Source organism: Hypomesus nipponensis, chromosome 6 (assembly GCF_054491055.1).
Source record: "Hypomesus nipponensis isolate SF chromosome 6, ASM5449105v1, whole genome shotgun sequence".
Taxonomy (NCBI): domain Eukaryota; kingdom Metazoa; phylum Chordata; class Actinopteri; order Osmeriformes; family Osmeridae; genus Hypomesus; species Hypomesus nipponensis.
In genome coordinates, this window is record NC_140366.1 from 4,980,498 (window position 1) to 5,003,012 (window position 22,515).

A 22,515-nucleotide genomic window follows, 5' to 3' on the forward strand; every position below is an offset into this window, starting at 1 on the left:
GAGTCTAGCTGATTCCACAATTTGGTTCTCTCTATGCAAGGAATCCGCAGATTCAACGAAACAATTTGGTTCTCTATGCAATGTTTTGTCACGTGGAAGATTTCAGAACTCTGCGTGAAATGTCTTTGACCAAGAGACCTATTACGTGTTGCGGTTTTAGCATAATCGATTGTTACAGGTGTCGACCATTCAGTTGGCTTTGGAACCCAGAGGTGGGTATGCGCTCCTCGAAATATAAAGCCAGGTTGTTCCCAGTCCAACAACCAAGACTATACTTTCAGGGATCATTTCTATAGTTTGTTCTTTGAGAAATGTGTTTCTAAGGAGTGGTCTCGCTATCCATGATGAAGATGCAGATGTTCCTTTCTGAGCAGGAATCTGGTGGAAAGGTGTGGCTTTGTTCACTGTCCTACCACCGTTGATGACTGGTCCAAGTTCTTGAATAGAACTTGGATGAAAGGATCATGTTCTGAGTGGATTTACATTGATTGTTCAAACAAAAATCAGTCGCAGTAACGTTTGCATCGGTCTCATAATGCGCTGGACTGTGAGATTAGCAACATTGCTGGGATGTGCAGCGATTGCAATAAGGGGCTTGATGTTGATCGATGCTTAAATCCGTGCCGAGTCTAGCTGATTCCACAATTTGGTTCTCTCTATGCAAGGAATCCGCAGATTCAACGAAACAATTTGGTTCTCTATGCAATGTTTTGTCACGTGGAAGATTTCAGAACTCTGCGTGAAATGTCTTTGACCAAGAGACCTATTACGTGTTGCGGTTTTAGCATAATCGATTGTTACAGGTGTCGACCATTCAGTTGGCTTTGGAACCCAGAGGTGGGTATGCGCTCCTCGAAATATAAAGCCAGGTTGTTCCCAGTCCAACAACCAAGACTATACTTTCAGGGATCATTTCTATAGTTTGTTCTTTGAGAAATGTGTTTCTAAGGAGTGGTCTCGCTATCCATGATGAAGATGCAGATGTTCCTTTCTGAGCAGGAATCTGGTGGAAAGGTGTGGCTTTGTTCACTGTCCTACCACCGTTGATGACTGGTCCAAGTTCTTGAATAGAACTTGGATGAAAGGATCATGTTCTGAGTGGATTTACATTGATTGTTCAAAAAAAAATCAGTCGCAGTAACGTTTGCATCGGTCTCATAATGCGCTGGACTGTGAGATTAGCAACATTGCTGGGATGTGCAGCGATTGCAATAAGGGGCTTGATGTCGATCGATGCTTAAATCCGTGCCGAGTCTAGCTGATTCCACAATTTGGTTCTCTCTATGCAAGGAATCCGCAGATTCAACGAAACAATTTGGTTCTCTATGCAACGTTTTGTCACGTGGAAGATTTCAGAACTCTGCGTGAAATGTCTTTGACCAAGAGACCTATTACGTGTTGCGGTTTTAGCATAATCGATTGTTACAGGTGTCGACCATTCAGTTGGCTTTGGAACCCAGAGGTGGGTATGCGCTCCTCGAAATATAAAGCCAGGTTGTTCCCAGTCCAACAACCAAGACTATACTTTCAGGGATCATTTCTATAGTTTGTTCTTTGAGAAATGTGTTTCTAAGGAGTGGTCTCGCTATCCATGATGAAGATGCAGATGTTCCTTTCTGAGCAGGAATCTGGTGGAAAGGTGTGGCTTTGTTCACTGTCCTACCACCATTGATGACTGGTCCAAGTTCTTGAATGGAACTTGGATGAAAGGATCATGTTCTGAGTGGATTTACATTGATTGTTCAAAAAAAAAACAGTCGCAGTAACGTTTGCATCGGTCTCATAATGCGCTGGACTGTGAGATTAGCAACATTGCTGGGATGTGCAGCGATTGCAATAAGGGGCTTGATGTTGATCGATGCTTAAATCCGTGCCGAGTCTAGCTGATTCCACAATTTGGTTCTCTCTATGCAAGGAATCCGCAGATTCAACTAAACAATTTGGTTCTCTATGCAATGTTTTGTCACGTGGAAGATTTCAGAACTCTGCGTGAAATGTCTTTGACCAAGAGACCTATTACGTGTTGCGGTTTTAGCATAATCGATTGTTACAGGTGTCGACCATTCAGTTGGCTTTGGAACCCAGAGGTGGGTATGCGCTCCTCGAAATATAAAGCCAGGTTGTTCCTAGTCCAACAACCAAGACTATATTTTCAGGGATCATTTCTATAGTTTGTTCTTTGAGAAATGTGTTTCTAAGGAGTGGTCTCGCTATCCATGATGAAGATGCAGATGTTCCTTTCTGAGCAGGAATCTGGTGGAAAGGTGTGGCTTTGTTTACTGTCCTACCACCATTGATGACTGGTCCAAGTTCTTGAATGGAACTTGGATGAAAGGATCATGTTCTGAGTGGATTTACATTGATTGTTCAAAAAAAATCAGTCGCAGTAACGTTTGCATCGGTCTCATCATGCGCTGGACTGTGAGATTAGCAACATTGCTGGGATGTGCAGCGATTGCAATAAGGGGCTTGATGTCGATCGATGCTTAAATCCGTGCCGAGTCTAGCTGATTCCACAATTTGGTTCTCTCTATGCAAGGAATCCGCAGATTCAAAGAAACAATTTGGTTCTCTATGCAATGTTTTGTCACGTGGAAGATTTCAGAACTCTGCGTGAAATGTCTTTGACCAAAAGACCTATTACGTGTTGCGGTTTTAGCATAATCGATTGTTACAGGTGTCGACCATTCAGTTGGCTTTGGAACCCAGAGGTGGGTATGCGCTCCTCGAAATATAAAGCCAGGTTGTTCCCAGTCCAACAACCAAGACTATACTTTCAGGGATCATTTCTATAGTTTGTTCTTTGAGAAATGTGTTTCTAAGGAGTGGTCTCGCTATCCATGATGAAGATGCAGATGTTCCTTTCTGAGCAGGAATCTGGTGGAAAGGTGTGGCTTTGTTCACTGTCCTACCACCATTGATGACTGGTCCAAGTTCTTGAATGGAACTTGGATGAAAGGATCATGTTCTGAGTGGATTTACATTGATTGTTCAAACAAAAAACAGTCGCAGTAACGTTTGCATCGGTCTCATAATGCGCTGGACTGTGAGATTAGCAACATTGCTGGGATGTGCAGCGATTGCAATAAGGGGCTTGATGTCGATCGATGCTTAAATCCGTGCCGAGTCTAGCTGATTCCACAATTTGGTTCTCTCTATGCAAGGAATCCGCAGATTCAACTAAACAATTTGGTTCTCTATGCAATGTTTTGTCACGTGGAAGATTTCAGAGCTCTGCGTGAAATGTCTTTGACCAAGAGACCTATTACGTGTTGCGGTTTTAGCATAATCGATTGTTTCAGGTGTCGACCATTCAGTTGGCTTTGGAACCCAGAGGTGGGTATGCGCTCCTCGAAATATAAAGCCAGGTTGTTCCCAGTCCAACAACCAAGACTATACTTTCAGGGATCATTTCTATAGTTTGTTCTTTGAGAAATGTGTTTCTAAGGAGTGGTCGCGCTGTCGATGATGAAGATGCAGATGTTCCTTTCTGAGCAGGAATCTGGTGGAAAGGTGTGGCTTTGTTCACTGTCCTACCACCATTGATGACTGGTCCAAGTTCTTGAATGGAACTTGGATGAAAGGATCATGTTCTGAGTGGATTTACATTGATTGTTAAAAAAAATCAGTCGCAGTAATGTTTGCATCGGTCTCATAATGCGCTGGACTGTGAGATTAGCAACATTGCTGGGATGTGCAGCGATTGCAATAAGGGGCTTGATGTTGATCGATGCTTAAATCCGTGCCGAGTCTAGCTGATTCCACAATTTGGTTCTCTCTATGCAAGGAATCCGCAGATTCAACGAAACAATTTGGTTCTCTATGCAACGTTTTGTCACGTGGAAGATTTCAGAACTCTGCGTGAAATGTCTTTGACCAAGAGACCCATTACGTGTTGCGGTTTTAGCATAATCGATTGTTACAGGTGTCGACCATTCAGTTGGCTTTGGAACCCAGAGGTGGGTATGCGCTCCTCGAAATATAAAGCCAGGTTGTTCCCAGTCCAACAACCAAGACTATACTTTCAGGGATCATTTCTATAGTTTGTTCTTTGAGAAATGTGTTTCTAAGGAGTGGTCTCGCTATCCATGATGAAGATGCAGATGTTCCTTTCTGAGCAGGAATCTGGTGGAAAGGTGTGGCTGTCCACCTCTGACAACTTTTCCAATCTGAATTTTTGCGGCTTTAGCATAATTGATTCTTACAGGTGTTGACCATTCAGTTGACTTAGGATTCCAGAGATGTGTATGCTGTCTTTGAGTTATAAAGTTCAAGTTCAGGTTTATTATCATATACTCATAAACAGCATTTATCGGTATTGAAATTCTTTGCGCTCAATTTCCGTTCAATTTAGAAAATACATGAATTACATACTGGAGAATGGAGAAAAAGGGTAGAGAAAAAGAAAAATTGTAGTGAAAAAAGATATTTCAAGGACAGTTGAGCATCCTGATGGCGTGTGGGTAAAAACTATCCCTCTATCTGCTGGTATGGGACCTTATGCTCTTGTATCACCTTCCAGAAGGCAGAAGGTTAAGGGATTAAGTCGGGATTTTCAAATTATCCTGGATGAATTTAGTTTTGACTTGATTGCACGAAAGCAGGTTGAATTAAACCCAGCCAAGTAACCATGGAGATGTATGCTTTGCAGCTAGCCTGCTCCAGAGCAGGCTAACAGCCAGGCTAAGATTAATTCTGTAGTCTTTAGTTTAATCAGCTGCCGTTATGATCCAAAATAAATTTTTTAACAGTTATTCTGTTGTCTTCTGAATGTGTTCTTATGTATTTTTAATTAACATGCATTACTTGTCACTATTGCTGTCACAAGTTTGATTTTACACCTACTATTGCAGTTGTTTAGAAATGGTTGATGAATGTCCCTGTACTTACTGTAAGTCGCTCTGGATAAGAGCGTCTGCTAAATGACTAAATGTAAATGAAGTTGCAACTGTGATTTCAATGAAGTCAGTAATGAAGGCGATATACACTGCTCAAAAAATTTTAAGGGAACACTAAATTAACACATGCTAGATCTGAATGAATAAAATAATCTCATTAAATAGCCTACTTTTTCTTTTATTCCATTATGATTATGATCATTTTTGTTCATAAAGTTCAAATAATTTGTTGTCAGCACATTCAACTATGTAAAGAAAAAAGTAATTAATGATATCATTTCATTCATTCAGATCTAGGATGTGTTATTTTAGTGTTCAGTTTATTTTTTTGAGCAGTGTATACACTTACATTTATGCATTTAGCAGACGCTTTTATCCAAAGCGACTTCCAAAAGAGAGCTTTACAAAAGAGCATAGGTCACCGATCATAACAAGGAGGTAGTCCCAAACACTGCTAGCAGCCAAAACATGAAGCATACATTGTGAAAAACTAAACAAGTGCCAAAGGGAAGACCCATAAGAGCACGTAGTTATACAAGTTACAAATTAAAAACAACATGAACCCAAAAAAGTGCAAGACTCTACCTGTAGAAGAACAATCAACAGTAAAATATTTTACACCGAGTACAAGGGCTAACTTCGTAATAACTAACCTACAAGAGCAACAAATCTCTCAATAAGAGTCATTGCAATCCTGGAGGAAATTAACATCTGGGGGGTATTCCAGGTAGCGGGTTTAGTGAAAACTTTGAGTTGTTTAACCCTGAAAAGAGGCATACTCCAAGTTCTATGTTCCAGAAAGAGAGGTAACGAACATTCTGCAGCATTCTCAGCCCTTGGGCCTTCGTCGCTAGATGCCGTGGACATGCACTCAGAATTTACCAAATGCTTTTGGACACTGAAATAAATTCCAATAATTGAAATCGTATTTGGTCTTCTTCATTGCCTACAAATACAAATCACAATGAGTAGCCTAGCCTATTTCTATTGGCTATTGTTCCTACAATTTACATGATTCATATGATTCCTACAATTTACATGATGTACCATCCTGAAACTGGCATTTCAGCATATCTATTTCAACATTGTAGGGGGTCAATATTGGCCAAACAACCAAAACTAATTCCCATAAGGTTTGAAGGAAGATGGGAAACTGAACAGTGTATTAACATTAACCAAATAATTCTAATACCCATGGAATTACAGTTATTTGACTATTGATTTTGGGGTTAAATCAGAGCAAGAATGGTCAAATTAAGGTTAAATATTTTTTTATCATATTGCAAATGAAGGATAACAATGAAGGTTAACTCTTATGCCTACTCTTCCATAATTATTGTAAACCAGAGACAGAAAGCAAGAGGTGAGGAAGAAGGAGTAAGACAATCTAGAGCTGAGGAGAACGTCTCAGGAGATCAATAATCCACAGAACAATGCTTCACAATTCCTTAAGAACAACTACAATCACACCTTGACCTTTGGCCTTTATTCTTCTACCCAAGTAGGCCTACACCGTCTCTTGGTCAGTTTTTTTTCTCTTGGCACTTTCTTCACGAGGTGCAGTTTTTACAACTAATTTACTTGTAACTGGGTATACATGAGATTACATTAGCTACATTTTACTGTTCCACATGCAAAATTCACCTGCCATTAAATGAACATCTCACTGTATACAGCGTGCCCTGTTGTCAGAATGTGCAAATCGTTTTTATAATCATTATTTTCATAATGTCAGTGTAACTGAAAATAACAAAAAAAAACTTTAAATAAAAATAGGCTACATGGATAGAGAACTACCAGTAGCTAACATACATAATTCTCTGCATCCATTTCTGCAGCAGCAGTCATTAATGTCTCTTTGTCATCTTAATCATCATCATCATCCTTTGATGAAAAGCATTCTGTTGAGGAAAACTGCTACTACAAGTTGAAATAGGCACCAATTGATATTTAAACTTTGTATCATGTCGAATATGATTAAAACCATAGTGACGTCGAGGCTACAATCACAAGCGTAGCCTATAAGCAAAATATGCATTACCCTTTCGTAGTAAGTTTTTATATGTAATATAACATTTAACATGCTATTTTATTAAGTCCACCACTTTTTCTCCTGTAATATTAACGGACAGTGGGGTTAAATGTATGGACTAGCTATTGCATTTAAATAGTAAATCCATTGACTCGGCAGCAATTGTCTCCCACGCCAATTGTAGCTATAAGCTACACTGCTACATGTTCCTTTTTTTCCGGAATATGTGCTCAGATTGACCATGAACACTGTTGTAAATGAAGAGAAAAGCCTACCTGCATTAATCCCTTAGGGGGACATAACGTTGGGGTTAAAGGTATAAGACACGGTGTTAGAGAGACAAAGGGCAGAGAAGAAGTTTAGGCCGTGGCTATGCTATGTTGGTGTGCAGTGGACAATAAAGAAACGTTTAATCAAACCATTGTGTGGTCGTGAGGATATTGCAATTGGCGACGAGGATCAAAGCGGGAATTCAAGACTTCCGAACTGCAGAGAAGGACAACTGCAGGTGTGTCGAACTTGTCAAGTGTGTCGGATTAGGAGGATATACCACAAAGACGAACGAGGATGGCGGTGATCAGAACGGTAACTCCTTTTGAGGTTGCGTCTCAATCGTGGGAAGGGTATGAGGACATATTGGAGATGTTCTTCGAAGCTAACGATATTGGGGCGGCAGAAAAAAAAAGAGCGGTGTTACTAAGCGGGGTGGGTGCAGCCACTTATGGATTGTTGCGGAGTTTAGTTAACCCACAGGCACCTAAGGAGAAAACATATGCTCAGCTCACGACGATTCTGAAGGCTGATTACGACCCGGCACCGAGTGAAAGCGTGCAAAGGTTTAAGTTTAATTCACGCATACGGCAGAGCAGTGAGTCGATAGCGGACTATGTGGCGGCATTACCCTTACAAAAAAGTATATTAAAGTATACTATAAGTATACTAAAATATGGATAGTACACTTTTAGTTCACTTTTGATATACTTTTAAGATGTATGCTTAGAACATAGTTTACTTTTAATATACTTTTAAGTATGCTTTGAAACTAGTTCACTTTTGAATACTGCAAAGTAGCCTGTGTAGTGTACTTTCAGTTCATCAAGTATACTTCCTCAAGTACTTCAAAGTATACTTTGGAATACTCTAAAGTAGCCTGTGTAGTGCACTTTCCGTTCATCAAGTATACTTCCTAAAGTACTTCAAAGTATACTTTGCAATACTTTCAAGTGCACTTTCATTTAATGTAGGTACGTCAACAAGTAAACTTCTAAATGTAATTTTACTATTATTTACTAATGTATTAAAATGTTTATGGGCCCCTCAAACACCTCAGATCTTGAGTCACTTGGTGAGAACGGGGCCCTCATAATAGTTTACTGCAGATTCGTAGCTCTTCACTACATACTCAATAACGTACTTTTAGGAAGTATGCTTAGAAACAGAAAATGGTATAATTCTTTTCTGGAGTAGGATGTATGTTTTCTATTATTATACATCAAAAACTGTCAAAATAATTTTAAAGTACATTACAGGTTACATATTTTAGATCCATCTTATTCTAATTATTCATGTCTATGAAAATCTAATGCATTGCACATTGAATCTTTTTTTGTTACTGAAGCTGTAACCTTAATTATTGCTAAAATATTCTGAAACCCTGTACTCTTATACTAATAATTATCAATTGGAGTATTAATGGGAAAAAACGAAAAAGCTACTTGAGAATTTGAAGGTTATAATGTCAAACTGACTGAAGAACGAAATAACGACGCGAAATAATGAAGATAGTGTGGCTCATTGGCTAGTCAATTCCAATGATGCAAGGCGGTAAATAGTGTTAAAATTTGCTGATAAGTTTGCAGTTTTTTCGAAATACAAATGTAACTTCATGAATTTCGTTTTTTAAATGTGTCTGCTTAGAAAGTAGAGTTGTGTTGCGTGGTAATTTTCATTGTTGTGCTGGTTTACCATTGTAACCATGAGTTAAATGACTGTTACATTTGATAACAACAGCTGGATTCTTTGAACGTTGTGAGTACGCAGTGAAAAGCTAAAAATCTGCAGTAAACTTATGAGGGCCCCGTTCTCGCCAAGTGACTCAAGATCTGAGGTGTTTGAGGGGCCCATAAACATTTTAATACATTAGTAAATTATAGTAAAATTACACATAGAAGTTTACCATTAAGTACTTACATTAAATGAAAGTGCACTTGAAAGTACTGTAAAGTATACTTCATGAACTCAAAGTGTACTACACAGGTTACTTTAGAGTATTCCAAAGTATACTTTGAAGTACTTTAGGAAGTATACTTGATGAACTGAAATTGCACTACACAGGCTACTTTAGAGTATTCCAAAGTATACTTTGAAGTACTTTAGGAAGTATTAAACATTTCAAGGCGAAGATCAATGTAGACATGGAAGCTCAGCCAAGATTCTGCAAACCACGGCCGGTGCCATATGCGGTAAAGCCACTAGTAGAGAGGGAGCTACAGAGGCTGCAGGATGACAAGATCATTGAGCCGGTCCAGTATGCAGAGTGGGCAGCCCCCATTGTACCAGTCAGGAAGCCGGACGGGTCAATTCAAATATGTGTGGATTATAAGCTCACAGTAAATCGTGCATCGCGGCTGGATCAGTATCCAATTCCTAGGGTGGAGAACCTGTTTGCACAGCTGAATGAGGGACAACTCTTCACCAAATTAGATATGAGTCATGCCTATCAGCAGCTGGTCCTGGAGGAGGAATCTAGAAAGTATGTCACTGTCAACACACACAAAGGCCTGTTTACCTACACCCGCTTACCATTTGGGGTAGCGTCAAGTCCTGGGATTTTCCAAAGGACCATGGAGGGGATCCTGGGGGGCATCCCACACGTGGCCATCTATTCAGATGACATTCTGATCTCAGGACCCAATGACCGAGAACACCTGGAACATCTAGAGGAAGTACTCTGTAGATTGAAAAACGGCAGCCTTAGGCTAAAAAGAAGCAAGTGTGAATTCATGCGTTTCTGGGACACAAAATAGATGCCAGCGGGTTGCGTCCGCTGACAGACAAGATGGAGGCTGGAGCCCCTCAATCACAAAATGCCAGTGAGTTGAAAGCTTACCTGGGGTTGTTGAATTATTACCACAGATTCCTACAAAAGCTCTCCACGCTGCTGGCCCCGCTACACACCTTGTTACGCAAAGGGGAAAATTGGTCATGGGGTTCGAGGCAGCAGAAGGTATTTGAGGAGTCAAAAGTGCTGCTGCGGTCCTGTAGTAAGTAAGTAAGTAAGTAAGACTTTATTTATATAGCACATTTCATACAGGAATTGCAGCTCAAGGTGCTTTACATAAAATCAACAAAAACAATAATACAAGTGATAAAAGTAATAGATCTAAAACATATAACAAACCAGACACTGTATCTGCGGAGTAAAATTATAATAATAATAGAAACTACAGAATAACAAAATACAATAACTCAACAAAAATGGATAAAATGTAACACATAAGCAATAGTGCAAGTTAAACACAAGCCGCAATCTTTGCGGGAATGCAAAGCAAATCTGTTAAAACAATAATATAACTACTACCAGTTGTAAGGCCCTTCTGAGATAAAAATTAGTTAAATGCTTTCTTAAAAAGGTAGGTTTTGAGCTGTCTTTTAAAAATGTCTAGCGTATTTGCTTCTCTGATATTTATGGGTAATTTATTCCATAGTTTTGGGGCGTAATTGGCAAAGGCAGCATCACCAATCTTCTTATGGCTGCTTCCGGCGACCTCTAATAGGCCTGCATTCGATGATCGCAGTGTTCTAGCTGGTGTGTAGTTTATAAGAGAGTTAGCAATGTAGCTAGGTCCTTGTCCGTGTAGAGCTTTGTATGTGAGGAATAGGACTTTAAGCAGCCCAAGAGGTAAAACAAATTTATCATACAATCCACCACAGCAAAAGCAATGCACACGGCCACATGACTTCTTCCAGAAAGAACGTTCCCTTTAAGCCTTGTACTATGACCATAGTTAATATAACTCGAGTAAGCAACTTTTGTCTTCCAAGATGGCGTCCCCATTCATTTCTATGAAAAGTGCTCAATGGCGCAGTGAGGCAAGCGAGAGTGTGAGACCGGACGCTGCCATCTTTCCACTTCCGTGTCTGCCGGTCTAGAACAGTGGCTCTTTTTTTCCGTAGCTCCGAGACCTCGTGCACGCTTGCAACTAGCTGTACATGTCATACTTTGCGACAACCTGTAGCGAGCATAGATTTAGATGGTTACGAGTGTGTGAGCAAAGGCATTGCAGTTTCAGAATCTATGGGCAGAATGGGGTAGCCTGGCTCTGCCCTCCTACGTACTTCTGCTCAATTTGGATTTTGCTTCTGTACTAGGTCTGGGAGCTAGGCTCTGAAGTCGGTTTCTAGAAACAATTTTTTGTAGGTCCAATCAGCGAACAAAGGGAGTGTCTGAGAACGATGACGTTAATGTTGTGCACTAGTTTGAGTAGTTCAGTAATGGCGGCGGAGAAATATGCGAGTGAAACTATTCTGCGGTTGTGGCAGCAACGCTGCCGAATATCCATAGGTTAAAGCCAGAGCAAGAACATTCCTTGCTGAGTTTTGTTGGTGGCCATGATGTTGTGGCCCTCCTCCCCACGGGGTTCGGGAAAAGCTTGATTTTCCAGCTACGGCAGCTAGCTTCGTTACAATAGTGGTGAAGGAGTTGGCTAAGGCGAACGCTTGCGATTGGTTATGGCAAATCAGAGTGGCTCTGGGCGGATCCAATAGTTTTAAACTTCAACAGAGGACCTGCCTTCAAGGAAGTTAACATTTGTCAATAGAGAGATCCCAGACCCTCTGTACAAATGCAATGCACGAGGGCCTGGTTAGGACCAGGCTAAGAATGGGGTACAAGTCCGATAAGAATCAGACACATGATGCAAACTTAACGGTATTCTGTCACTGTATAGTATTCCTTTCACTTGTTTTTTAGAAATAGACTATCAGGGCTAAATATAGGGCTATTCTAGATGGAACTCATCACATATGTTGCTTTTTTTCTTTGTGATATGAATACGATTTCCAACGCATTGTATCGGATGAAATAAACTGTTAACATGAACAGCTCCGTCGTTTTTTTCGCCTGGCAAAGAAAGCTTAATAGTGATTTTGGTAACCGAAATCTTCCATAATGAAGACTTACCATAGCTTACTGTCAACTTTATATTCAAACGAAATGCCACGAAATTCACACTGCCTTCAATTTCCCACAGTGTCGAAATGTGACCTGTGTTTTACATGTTCAACCTAGAAAACCAAACGTCTATTTATGGATATAACATGATCTAACAAGACATGTTAATCATGTAATAAATAAAAGCTCGAGAAGTGTGTCTAAAATATACTTTATTGAACATTTGCCTTTGAAAGGGGCATAGTCATAGAACCATATAGGCTACAAGACGTTTCCATCAGATGTAAGTGGGGGTGAAACATAATCACTGAGGACCTTCATTGTCCCACAAAAGCAGTCTGGCTTGATGACACGATCAAAAAAAGTATAGGCTAATGGGTGTGTTTAACAAAAGCTTCTGAAGGCAAGACTAATATTATTTAAATATCTATCATTTCCTATTGTGGTTAACAGTTAAAGTAGCCTATTAATTTTCGTCTTTGCTCCAGATAGACATGTCAACAATCTATGCTCACGCTTAACATAATATATTTGCCATCATGTCATGAACATTTTTACGAAAAATCAAATCTGTTTTATAATAACGGGAATAAACTATATTAACAACATTTCATGTATGTGTGACAACGATTTGCTAAACTTGCTACAACAAGGCAGGCAACTCAAGCCATTTCTCCTTGTGCTCATTCAATAAAGGTCTATGGCTCATTCAGCTCAATGTAAATCGGCTATCGGCCAATGTGCACTTTTGTGCTCATGCCCTGTTAGTATCCGCGAGCGCATTTGCAGGCAACTTTTATTGACGTAGGCAAATAAATGGGGTGCTAGTTTAACCATTTCGGATTGGTTTCAAACTTACAAAAAATCTGGAAAAATTCTTATATGAAAAAGCTAGTAGTATGACCCATCTTCGAGAATAGAACAACATTTTTTGGGGGAGATAGTTTTGTAAATACAGTTAATAGAATAAAAACGACCGGAAGAGTCGGAAACCTAACAGTAAATGCAATACCACCTACATCCACCAGGGCCATTGCTTCAAGTCGAGGGGCAAAGGGTTGGGGCTTGGGTTCGGGGCTTGACCATGACAGCTCCCCCATCCACCGCTACCTCAAAATGAAACGACAAGCCATGATTGACGTGAACGATAGGCTACGTAGGTTGAGGTCATTTTTTAGACTTTTAGTTACTTCTGTATGTACTTTTTTTTTTTACATTGTTTTAAAAATCAATACATAACCCAGTAGTCTAACTTTTTAACATGGTGGTGTCGGGAAAATTGAGGATTTGTAGCCTATGGATTTAGGTTTGTTTTGCAATTGTAGACTACTGTTAACAACTATAAGCAGTGGCGTTTATGTTTGTATGAATATCATAATCACACAAATGGCAAAAGTTGTAGCTTCCTGTTTGGGTCGATGGTCCGGTGTTGACGCTTAATGCAAGACAAGCAACGTTCAAGAGAACTAGTATTGCCTCCAATGTTTAACGGTGAAGCGTCTGTGCACAAGGATTATATCCAGTCGAAGTAAACCTGATTCCTCTAAATGGGCAAATCATATTTAAATAAGGCAATATGGAACACGAAGGGCGTCGGTTTATTTAGCAATGTTGGTGGCACAGCTTGAGCTTTTAAAATCTAGATAACAGTGGATACCGCTGTTAAATATATTGTTCTAGATCAAATGTGTGTGGGGTGGGGGTATGTGTGTGTGTGTGTGTGTGTGTGTGTGTGTGTGAGGGGGAGTTTTCAAACAGTTCATGTACAATTAAATGTACGCCTCTGTTTAACAGTCATAACAGACCACAGACAGGGTGTAAAGAGCGCCATCTGCTGTTTGATGACGTTTGCTGTATTATGACGTAATTCATTAAATAAACTATAAAAGGCCGTTCTGATCACTGCGCTCATTTATTATTGAACATTTTCTTGGACAAGGATTTGGATATCTACGACGCTTTCACCTTGACGAATTCGTATTGGAACACCAAAAATGTTATGATGTAAGTAAATATTCAGATTAATTTGCACCTTACAACTTTTAGTTGCAAGTAAGATACGGAGACTTTTTCAAGTTGTAAGGTTTAAATTTTCAAGGCGACCGTTGTTCTCTGGTAGATGTGAAGGTAGATAATACATCTGAAAAGGTTATTGTAGCCTATTTTCTGTGTTTTTTGGAAAAGTAAATAGAGCCATCTTCAAATGTCTCCGTCTGCTCTTTGATGACATTTGGTGTATCTATGACGTGATACATCAAATAAAGGCCGTTCTGATCACTGTGCTCAGTTTAACGTAAACATGTTATTGGACAAAGGATAATGATCTCTGCGACGCTTTCACCTTGACAAATTTGTATTGAAACACAGAAATATTATATATGTAAGTAAATATTCAGATTGTTTTGCACTTTAAAGTTGTAAGGTAGATACAGAGACTTTTTCAAGTTGTAAGGTTTACATTTTCAAGACGATGTTCTCAGGTAGATAGATAATACATGAATCTGAAAAAGTTATTGTAGCCTTATTCTGTGTTCTTTGGAAAGGTCAATAGAGCCATCTTCAAATTTCGCCATCTGCTGTTTGATGACGTATGCAGTATTATGACGTAATTCATAAAATAAAGGCCGTTCTGATCACTGTGCTCAGTTTTACGTAAACATTGTATTGAACAAGGATTTAGATCACTGCAACGCCTTAACCTTGACAAATTCGTATTGGAAAACAGAAATATTATAATGTAATATGGTCCCATTGTTTTGCATCTTAAGTTGTAAGGTTTACATTTCCAAGACAAATGATTTAGTGTAGATATGTAAGTAGATATTAGATTATTCTGAAAAAGTAATAATATTCTCTGTGTTCTTTGGAAAAGTCTTTTCAGGGGTCAGGTGTGAAAGGCTCTCTCTCAAATCAGACTGTCACATCAAGTGTGGACCTGAGGCAGTCTTTGAGGAAGAGACATGGACAAAGATAATACAGACTCATCTCAACCCGAGGTGAACAAGGGAAGAGAGGGGAGTCTGTCTGGAGACAAGGGGACCTTCATCAGGGTGTTGACTGTGAGGCCTCTAAGTTTGGAGGACATGGACCTGGTCGAGCCCTCGGATCTGCCCCTTCCGTCAGTACCCGCCACTGGGTCAAAAGATCAGCTGGAAGCCCTGGAGATTGCGTCCACTTCCCAGGGCGTCAGTGGAGTGGAGAAAATGCGCCCTGGCACAGCCAGCAGACACAGTGGAACTCCCTCTCCGGATCTGCAGGTGGAGGCCAAGGCCAGTCTGGGCTCTGTGGCAGCTGAGGTGATCGAGGCGGTCATCAGCAACATCCTAGAAGCCAGGGCCGCCCTCCAAGAAGAAGCTCGAGGGCCTGTTTTTTCCTCTGTGAGCTACTTCCTCTCTGCTGTCTGTGCCGACGTGCAGACTCTACCGCTGCTGAGGAGGTCAGGGAGCAGCATTCGGTCGTCTGGAAGGTCCCTCAGAGAGCTCCTGACCACCATGTCGAGGACCAACGTTGTCCAGGCTGTGGAGCTGCAGCTGGAGGAGCAGTTTGGGCCATGTAGGAAATAGGGCTCATCCAAATTGCCATCCAGCCAAGGACAAACTGAGGATTTGGACATGATCCCTTATCTGGGGAGTGGTCGCTATGGACATTCCATGGTCAGTGACCTGGTCGAGGAGATCATCGAATCCATAAAAAGTGCTGTTGAGTTGCTGGAAAGTCAGTCTTCAACATCCAGAGTAGGGAACAGCTCCTGCCTCACAGGATGGGACGCATTGGATGTTTCCTCTGCAGCCAAGAAGATGGTCTGCAAGGTAGCGGCCAAACTGACCCCCATGGTGAGCTCTTCCAGGATGGGAGATGTGACGGCGGATGAGAGCGTCTCTTTGATGAACGAGACGTCTCTGGAAAGTTTGCCCCCGTCTCTCATCAGGCTTCTGTTGATCCGATCTGTCGACACGGTGACAGCAGCCTGCAGAGCCATAAGCAGTGAGTTCTGCTATCGGGAGAGCGTGAAGAACGAAGGCTTGACCAAACTCCAGGAGCTGGCCAACGAACAGATGTTGGCCTGTCTAAACAAGGGCGTAGAGGAAGTGGAGATTGATGAGCTCATTGAAGGCATCTCAGCCATCTTGGATCATTCGCTGATCTTAAGGCGCCCGGAGTTGTCTTTTTCCCACATCTACCGCTCCTTGTTCGTTGACACCCTTCTGCCAGGGAGTGGACACAGAACCACCGAGGTCCTGGAGACCTTGATTTTTTTATGTCCTCAGGGCCCACCTGCAGCTGGGCAGAGCCAGGCTCAAAATGACACGCGAGTGGGAGCGATGATAAAAGAGTATGCAACCAAAGGGAAAGATCTGTTCCAGCAGGCCATGAGGAGAGCAACTCAGAAGCTCTCTCGCCAGCCCTCAACCCCTCGTGGCTCATCTCATACGGCCAATCCAGAGAGCTCAGAGCATCCATCTCTGCTGGTCTCCTCTGAAAACTGTGATAGCCTGCTTGGAGTAATCCTGGATGATCTCCATGAGGTGGTTGAGCAGCACAAGGCCTCAGCTAAGATGAGATCTGGTGGCATGAATTTCTGGGAGCAGGTCCACTCCTCCAGCCAGCTGCTTTATGACAGCACGCTGAGGAACCTGCAGAAAGCTGCAGACAAGCTGTTGGCTCTCGAAGAACGTGCATTTGAGATTATCCCCCCGATACCCTCCAGACAGGAGCTCATCCATAGCTGTGCTGAGAGCTCGGTTAAGGGTCAGCTGAAGAAGAGCCTGGAACTGGACCTTCCCTCGACCTCCAGCCTGGCCTGCCAGGAGACCCTGGACCGCACGGTCAGGATCCTGACAGAGAGAGTGATGGACACTCTGTGTGAGTCTGCTGCTTTAGCTCCGTGTCCTGGGGAAGATCTCGGTGAGCTCAGCCCTGCAGCGGTCATCATCGATGCTGGGACAGCGTCGACCTCTGCACGAGAGGCGAGAAAGCCAAAGAAGGGCTTGAAGTGGTGGAGCAAGAAAGCCAAGCTCTTCAAGAACAAGGTGGGTTATTTATGTAATAGAGCTTATAGAGCAGAGCTTATAGTATATCATATGAGTACAGAATGAATGACCATGGGTTGGTTGTAATGCAGCAAGTATGGAATGAAGAGGCGCTGTTGGAACTGAGTGGCTGTTGTTGTTCTAAATCTTGATGCTTTGGTGGACTGAGAGGTGTTGTCATATAGTTTCCATAGATTCCAGCATGTTCTGTGTTTTCTGCAGTTTCTGAAGAGAAAGACGGAGCCCAAGAAGCCCTCAGCCCAGGAGGAGCTTCCCCCCAGCTCTCACATCACACCTGGTGAGCGACCACCACTGCTTGTCATCCTTAATGAATCACAAAGTGATCCTGTAGATTTGGCTAATTACTCTGACAAAGCCTAACATTGAATTCACCAATTTAAAATGTCTTGTCACAGGGGCCAAGTGTGGTTCGCCTGCCAATCTGGAGCAGTCGAAGGACCACGAGAACAACCAGGAGCCCCCTAGACGTCCTCTACACGTACGAATGTTCCGTGCGCTTCAAAAGTGTATCGTCAAGACGTGCAAGATGTCTTGGAGCCAGTAGGACGGCCTACTGATACGTTTAAGTATTCAGCAACGTGAAGGGCTGGCTGGCTGGCTCTGTCCCTCTCTCACATACACACACCTTCCTCTCTCTCTCTCTTTCTCTCTCTCTCTTTTCTCTCTCTCTCTCTCTCTCTCTCTCTCTCTCTCTCTCTCTCTCTCTCTCACCCATCCCAGCACCCACAGCACTCTACATTATGCCTCTCATTCACCCATTCATACACACCCACAGTGAGGGTGCACGTGCAAGGCTAGCCTGTTCATGGGGAGCAGCTTGGGGTCCAGTGTCTGGCTCCAGGACACTTGGATACAGGGACTGGATGATCTCCAGGAGGCTGATGTGGGATGTTTGTTCCTGTTTCCTGCCTCTCGGTTCTTCTACCCTGCAGGTCTCCTGGTGCACTTTCTCCCGGACAACAGAAGGACCGTTGCCAATGAGCCAGAAATGTACTTTCAGCAGTACGGACGAGGAGCGGGTCTTTCTCACCTGGCTGGAACTCGCGGGGCTGAGTGGATATCAGGAGAAGACCATCACAGAGACTCTACCGTCGGGGAACACTCTACTGTATCTGATCATTGTCAATAAACTAGTTATATTACAGTTGGATTGTAACAGTCCTGTTTGTTTTCCTAACAAAGCTATAGCACAGGCAGGTGTGTGTTGACTTAGCAAAAGGCAATGTTTTAAGATTTTGATGTACTTATGTGTGTGTTGTGGTTGGACACAATGCTATAGCCAACAGGTAAATCAAAAGACAGATATGCACATTCACATTTACGACAATACAGACAGAGTAATGGACAATGCAGACAGAGTAAGGGACAATGCAGACAGAGTAAGGGACTATGTAGACAGAGTAAGGGATAATGCAGACAGAGTAATGGACAATGCAGACAGAGTAATGGACAATGTAGACAGAGTAAGGGACAATGCAGACAGAGTAAGGGACAATGCAGACAGAGTAATGGACAATGCAGACAGAGTAAGGGGACTTGGAGGGAGAGTCAGAGGATGAGTCAGAGTTCAGATTAGAGGAGAGTTGGAAGGGAAGAGGAGGAGGACCAATACCAGGAACAAGAAGAGTGGTTTCTGAAGAGATAAGGGCTACTGTCCCCAACCCGAACCCACCTGACCCTAAAATACAATTTTAAAAAGGTCTGAGGTAAAGTGTCACAGGAATGTAACAAATGCTTCAAATGATCAAAACAAGTAAGGCTTTTTGTCTTTATTGTAGGAGTGTGGCAATATTAGTATACATGTAGCCTAATAATTCTGCATAGTAAGAACAGATCAACCAATTTAACAGAGTAACACCTCTATTTTACTGTCACAGTATGACAAAATATTATGTTTCGTAAAATAGTGAAATTCTTTCTAAGAATAGACCAGACAAGTAAATGAGTTAAAGTAGCATTTAACAACAGACAATTAACATTAATTGTTAAAATAAACAAATAATTCAAGAATTTAAATAAAATAAGATGAACACAGTAGATTATTGATTTGATATACAAGAGCAAGAGTTGGTGTCAATATAAAGACAGTCTTAAATCTAGTATTTAAATAGAAATAAATCTAATCATCTGACGTCAATGATCCATTTAACTGAGAAATCCTCATTATTGGTCAGGCCAATGCAAAGACTATGAACAACAGGAAAAGAGACTGAATTTCTGCCAGAACGTCTTCTTCCCTTTGGTCATCTCCTCCAGGGAGGAAAGGGCATCTTCAGCAGGTTCTGGCTGTCCTGGGACGTTAGCGGGCCTCTCTGCAGGGAGTCATGGATCTTCTGCCATGACTCCAGTTCAGGATGCCAGAGCAGTCCTCGGGCCGTATGAGCTGGGGAACCTCACTCTTGCTGCCGTTGGCCAGGCCGACGCTGTCCTTGCAGATGGTGAACACGTCCAGGCCAATGAACAGAGTGTTGAGAGACCCTCCCCGAGCTGCCTTGGAGAGGGCGAGAGGCGTCCCTTTAGCGGCTTGTCCCAGGTCAGCAATCGCATCCTCACTCCTCAGAAGTTTCATACCCGAGGCACAATCGACCAAAGAGTTGATTCCTTTCCCAATGGCATAACCTTCCACCACGATCTTCCCTGCTCCCGCGGTTGCATCCACCTTAATCACAACGGGAAGCATCTTTATGGTCACATCTTTCAGGCACCCCTGGAGGTTCTGCACGTCCTCCATAAAACTCTGGAACAACTCGTTGGCTTTCTTCTGTTGAGTGGCGTTGACGGCGGTCTCTGTGACTGTGGTGACCATGCTGTTGACCCCACTGGTGACCCCCAGGCCAGCGCCAGCCATGGTGAGAGCCAGGGAGACGCCTGCTGTGACGGGGGCCAGACCCACGATGGACAGGACCCCTCCAACCACCCCCACAGAGCTGCCTGCCACAGTAGAGATCTGGGCCCCACGCTTCATTCTGTGTAGCTGGACAGCACTCCCCTCCAGGTCAGTCAGAAACTGCAACATTCTGGGCTCGCTCTGGATGAAGAGTTTGATGAAGTTTTCAGCTTCCTCCTGGAACAGGAATACCAGTCTGCAGTCCTGGTTGGTCCTGAGAGTCAGAAAGTTGCCTTGAGGCCGGATTTTGAGGTGAGCGATGTTTAATAGAAGTGGGAGTTCCGCTTACCTGACATCACTGAGCTTTTTGAGATGGACGAGCATATTCTGCATAGACGTGTCATCCAAAGCCCAAAGTTTGACATTTTTCTTCTTCTTTCTCAGTTCACTGATGAAGAAAACAAAACATGAACCCGTTCAAGTCTGAATAAAACATAGTATACCTACTGTTTCTTTGGGCAGCAACAACAACAATAAAACACTAAAACAGGCTACGAATGCATGTCAGCAGCAGGTCAGAAAGAAGTCCCGTGCGTTCCTCTTGAACCGGACCAACAGGCTTCCTGTGATGCGGTAATGACATCACGGACACCGGCAGGGCTCACCTACTGGTCACCAAACGGACAGTCGTCATTGAACACAGACACAGAAGTGACCGCCAGCCTCTCCACAGCATCCAGGAAGTGGTCCAGTTCCTCCAGCCCGGCCAGGGTGTCCTTCAACACCTCCCCCAGCTCCTTCTCCAGCTCCTCCCTTCGCTTGCCTGCTGTCACCTGCGTCAATGCGCCAGCGCATTCCACCTGTTCAGAGACTCTCTGACGTGCTTGAAAGTCAGGTTGATTCTGTCAGCCCTTTCCTTGATGTCTATCATCTTCTCCAGCTCTGTCTCCCTGTGAAGGCTCCATTTTGAGTGCCTGTCGCAGAAGTCCCTCAGAGTGGCTATGTAAATGGTGTCATGGTGTCTGACCTGTACTGGCACAGGACATCAGTAAGCTCCTCTCTGATATACAAGACTTTGGTTAAAATAGCTACAGTAAATATGACATCTTGTTTATATTGATGTTTGTTTTATGATAGATGAGAGTCAGATTTCCTGATATGTGTTGAAAATGCTTTGGCAATAGTGTTTAACCTGAACATTTATGCAAATGAAACATTTTGAATTTTAAATCAAACGATCCAGTTGAATAAACATGCCAGGGATTATTCACAGAACAGTCAGCAAACATCCTTCTCCTGGTTACAGACATGGCTATTGTCAAACAAATAATGAACGTAATGAACATTACATATTCACCATTACGGTGGTCTCACCTGATCATGATGCATTTCGGCGTTCGTTGGGCGCTGGTCCGTTTGTGGCTAAAGCATCAGTCATCTGGCTCGAGTTCCCAATAAAGAACTGTATTGTAAATTTAAACAATTAGCCTAGGATTTGAGCTTGTTTGTCAGTTTACAGATACCAGGGTGTGTCAATTCAATCGCTTTCTGAGTACGTTTCTGAGAGTGACCTTTCAGCCACCCTCATAAGCCTGTAAGAAAAGTTTCGTTTTCCTGACTTCACCAAGGTGACCACACCTCTGGAGGCATTCGGTGTCGTTTCTGCTGATAATTAACAATGTTAATTTTTTTATGAAAAAAAACAACAAAAAAACATAGGCCTAGCTCACTGTAATAAGCGATAAAACGCGTGGTCACTATACATTTAATTTGGTCTGCTACTTTTTGCCAGCCTTCTCTCTTGGATTTTGCAGACTTAGAGGTGTTCCCTGGCGTTCTGATTAAATCTTTAAATTCGGAGTAACCTTCGAGCAAGCTGTTGCGCTGTTGGCTCTGTTGCGGAAAAAACAGGGCGCTCATTTTGACCACGGTGAGCAGCCATAGACTTATGTGAGCAGCCAATAGCAGTGTTGCTGATCAAGGTTTCTACTATCGATACATACCCCCTTTTAGACCAACACATAACTCAATCCAGCTATACTAATTATAAACAACATGGGTGTTCAAAGAACCGAATTAGCCGGATCATGATTCGCAAGAGGATGTCATCTTGGATGTGTCATTTGATCTCGGATGTAATAAGCGACGTACGGAGAACGGGCCCCAGGACGTCATTGTTGCCACCTCTGCTCTGTAGGCAGACTCATCAGCATTCTTGATGCAGCCGATAATGGTGGTGTCATCAGCAAACGTAATGATGGTGTTGGAGCTGTTAGTGGTTGCACGATCATAGGTGAACAGGGAGTACAACAGTGGGCTTAACACACAACCCTGTGGGGCACCAGTGCTGAGTGTTAGACTGGTTGAGGTGATGTTACCCAGCCATACTACCTGTGCCTGTCTGTGAGGAAGTTCAATATCCAGCTGCACATGAGGGACTGATGTTCAGGTTCTGTAGTTTCATGATGAGCCTGGATGGTACTATGGTGTTAAAGGAGGAGCTGAACTGGCGCGTACCTGCGGATGCTCTTCAT

At 42.6% G+C, this 22,515-nt stretch overlaps 1 protein-coding gene, 6 non-coding genes and 2 pseudogenes across 8 annotated transcripts; 8 read left to right on the plus strand and 1 right to left on the minus strand.

Annotated features, from left to right (window-relative positions):
- The first annotated feature begins 265 nt into the window (after window positions 1-265).
- LOC146286606 (small nucleolar RNA U3) lies at window positions 266-478 on the plus strand. The gene has a single exon (XR_014762180.1). It is a non-coding gene; the product is annotated as a small nucleolar RNA U3 (small nucleolar RNA).
- Window positions 479-890: 412 nt separating this feature from the next.
- Window positions 891-1,103, plus strand: LOC146286607 (small nucleolar RNA U3). Its single transcript, XR_014762181.1, has one exon. It is a non-coding gene; the product is annotated as a small nucleolar RNA U3 (small nucleolar RNA).
- Window positions 1,104-1,515: 412 nt separating this feature from the next.
- On the plus strand, window positions 1,516-1,728 carry LOC146286608 (small nucleolar RNA U3). The gene has a single exon (XR_014762173.1). It is a non-coding gene; the product is annotated as a small nucleolar RNA U3 (small nucleolar RNA).
- Window positions 1,729-2,140: 412 nt separating this feature from the next.
- LOC146286609 (small nucleolar RNA U3) lies at window positions 2,141-2,353 on the plus strand. Its single transcript, XR_014762273.1, has one exon. It is a non-coding gene; the product is annotated as a small nucleolar RNA U3 (small nucleolar RNA).
- Window positions 2,354-2,764: 411 nt separating this feature from the next.
- On the plus strand, window positions 2,765-2,977 carry LOC146286610 (small nucleolar RNA U3). Its single transcript, XR_014762174.1, has one exon. It is a non-coding gene; the product is annotated as a small nucleolar RNA U3 (small nucleolar RNA).
- Window positions 2,978-3,389: 412 nt separating this feature from the next.
- LOC146286611 (small nucleolar RNA U3) lies at window positions 3,390-3,602 on the plus strand. The gene has a single exon (XR_014762279.1). It is a non-coding gene; the product is annotated as a small nucleolar RNA U3 (small nucleolar RNA).
- A 410-nt stretch (window positions 3,603-4,012) lies between these two features.
- Window positions 4,013-4,133, plus strand: LOC146286612 (small nucleolar RNA U3; annotated as a pseudogene).
- Window positions 4,134-14,292: 10,159 nt separating this feature from the next.
- Window positions 14,293-18,362, plus strand: LOC146286613 (uncharacterized). The gene is made up of 5 exons (XM_084700215.1): window positions 14,293-14,483; window positions 14,976-17,133; window positions 17,356-17,431; window positions 17,550-17,632; window positions 18,087-18,362. The coding sequence occupies exons 2-5, from the start codon at window positions 15,715-15,717 to the stop codon at window positions 18,360-18,362; spliced, it is 1,854 nt and encodes a 617-aa protein (XP_084556341.1). The 5' UTR covers window positions 14,293-14,483; window positions 14,976-15,714.
- Window positions 18,363-18,946: 584 nt separating this feature from the next.
- LOC146286614 (uncharacterized) lies at window positions 18,947-22,515 on the minus strand (annotated as a pseudogene). Its single transcript, XR_014758480.1, has 6 exons — window positions 22,499-22,515; window positions 22,133-22,250; window positions 21,798-21,874; window positions 20,651-21,041; window positions 20,331-20,444; window positions 18,947-20,255 (listed from the first exon to the last, which is right to left on the minus strand). The product of XR_014758480.1 is annotated as an uncharacterized LOC146286614 (transcript).

Excerpts from the sequence above, each read along its gene's own strand:
- LOC146286613 (XM_084700215.1), top strand. The coding sequence starts at position 15,715 with ATGATCCCTTATCTGGGGAGTGGTCGCTATGGACATTCCATGGTCAGT. Across the intron at positions 17,134-17,355 it reads CCAAGCTCTTCAAGAACAAG|TTTCTGAAGAGAAAGACGGA; the intron begins GTGGGTTATTTA and ends TGTTTTCTGCAG. Across the intron at positions 17,633-18,086 it reads CCCCTAGACGTCCTCTACAC|GTCTCCTGGTGCACTTTCTC; the intron begins GTACGAATGTTC and ends TCTACCCTGCAG.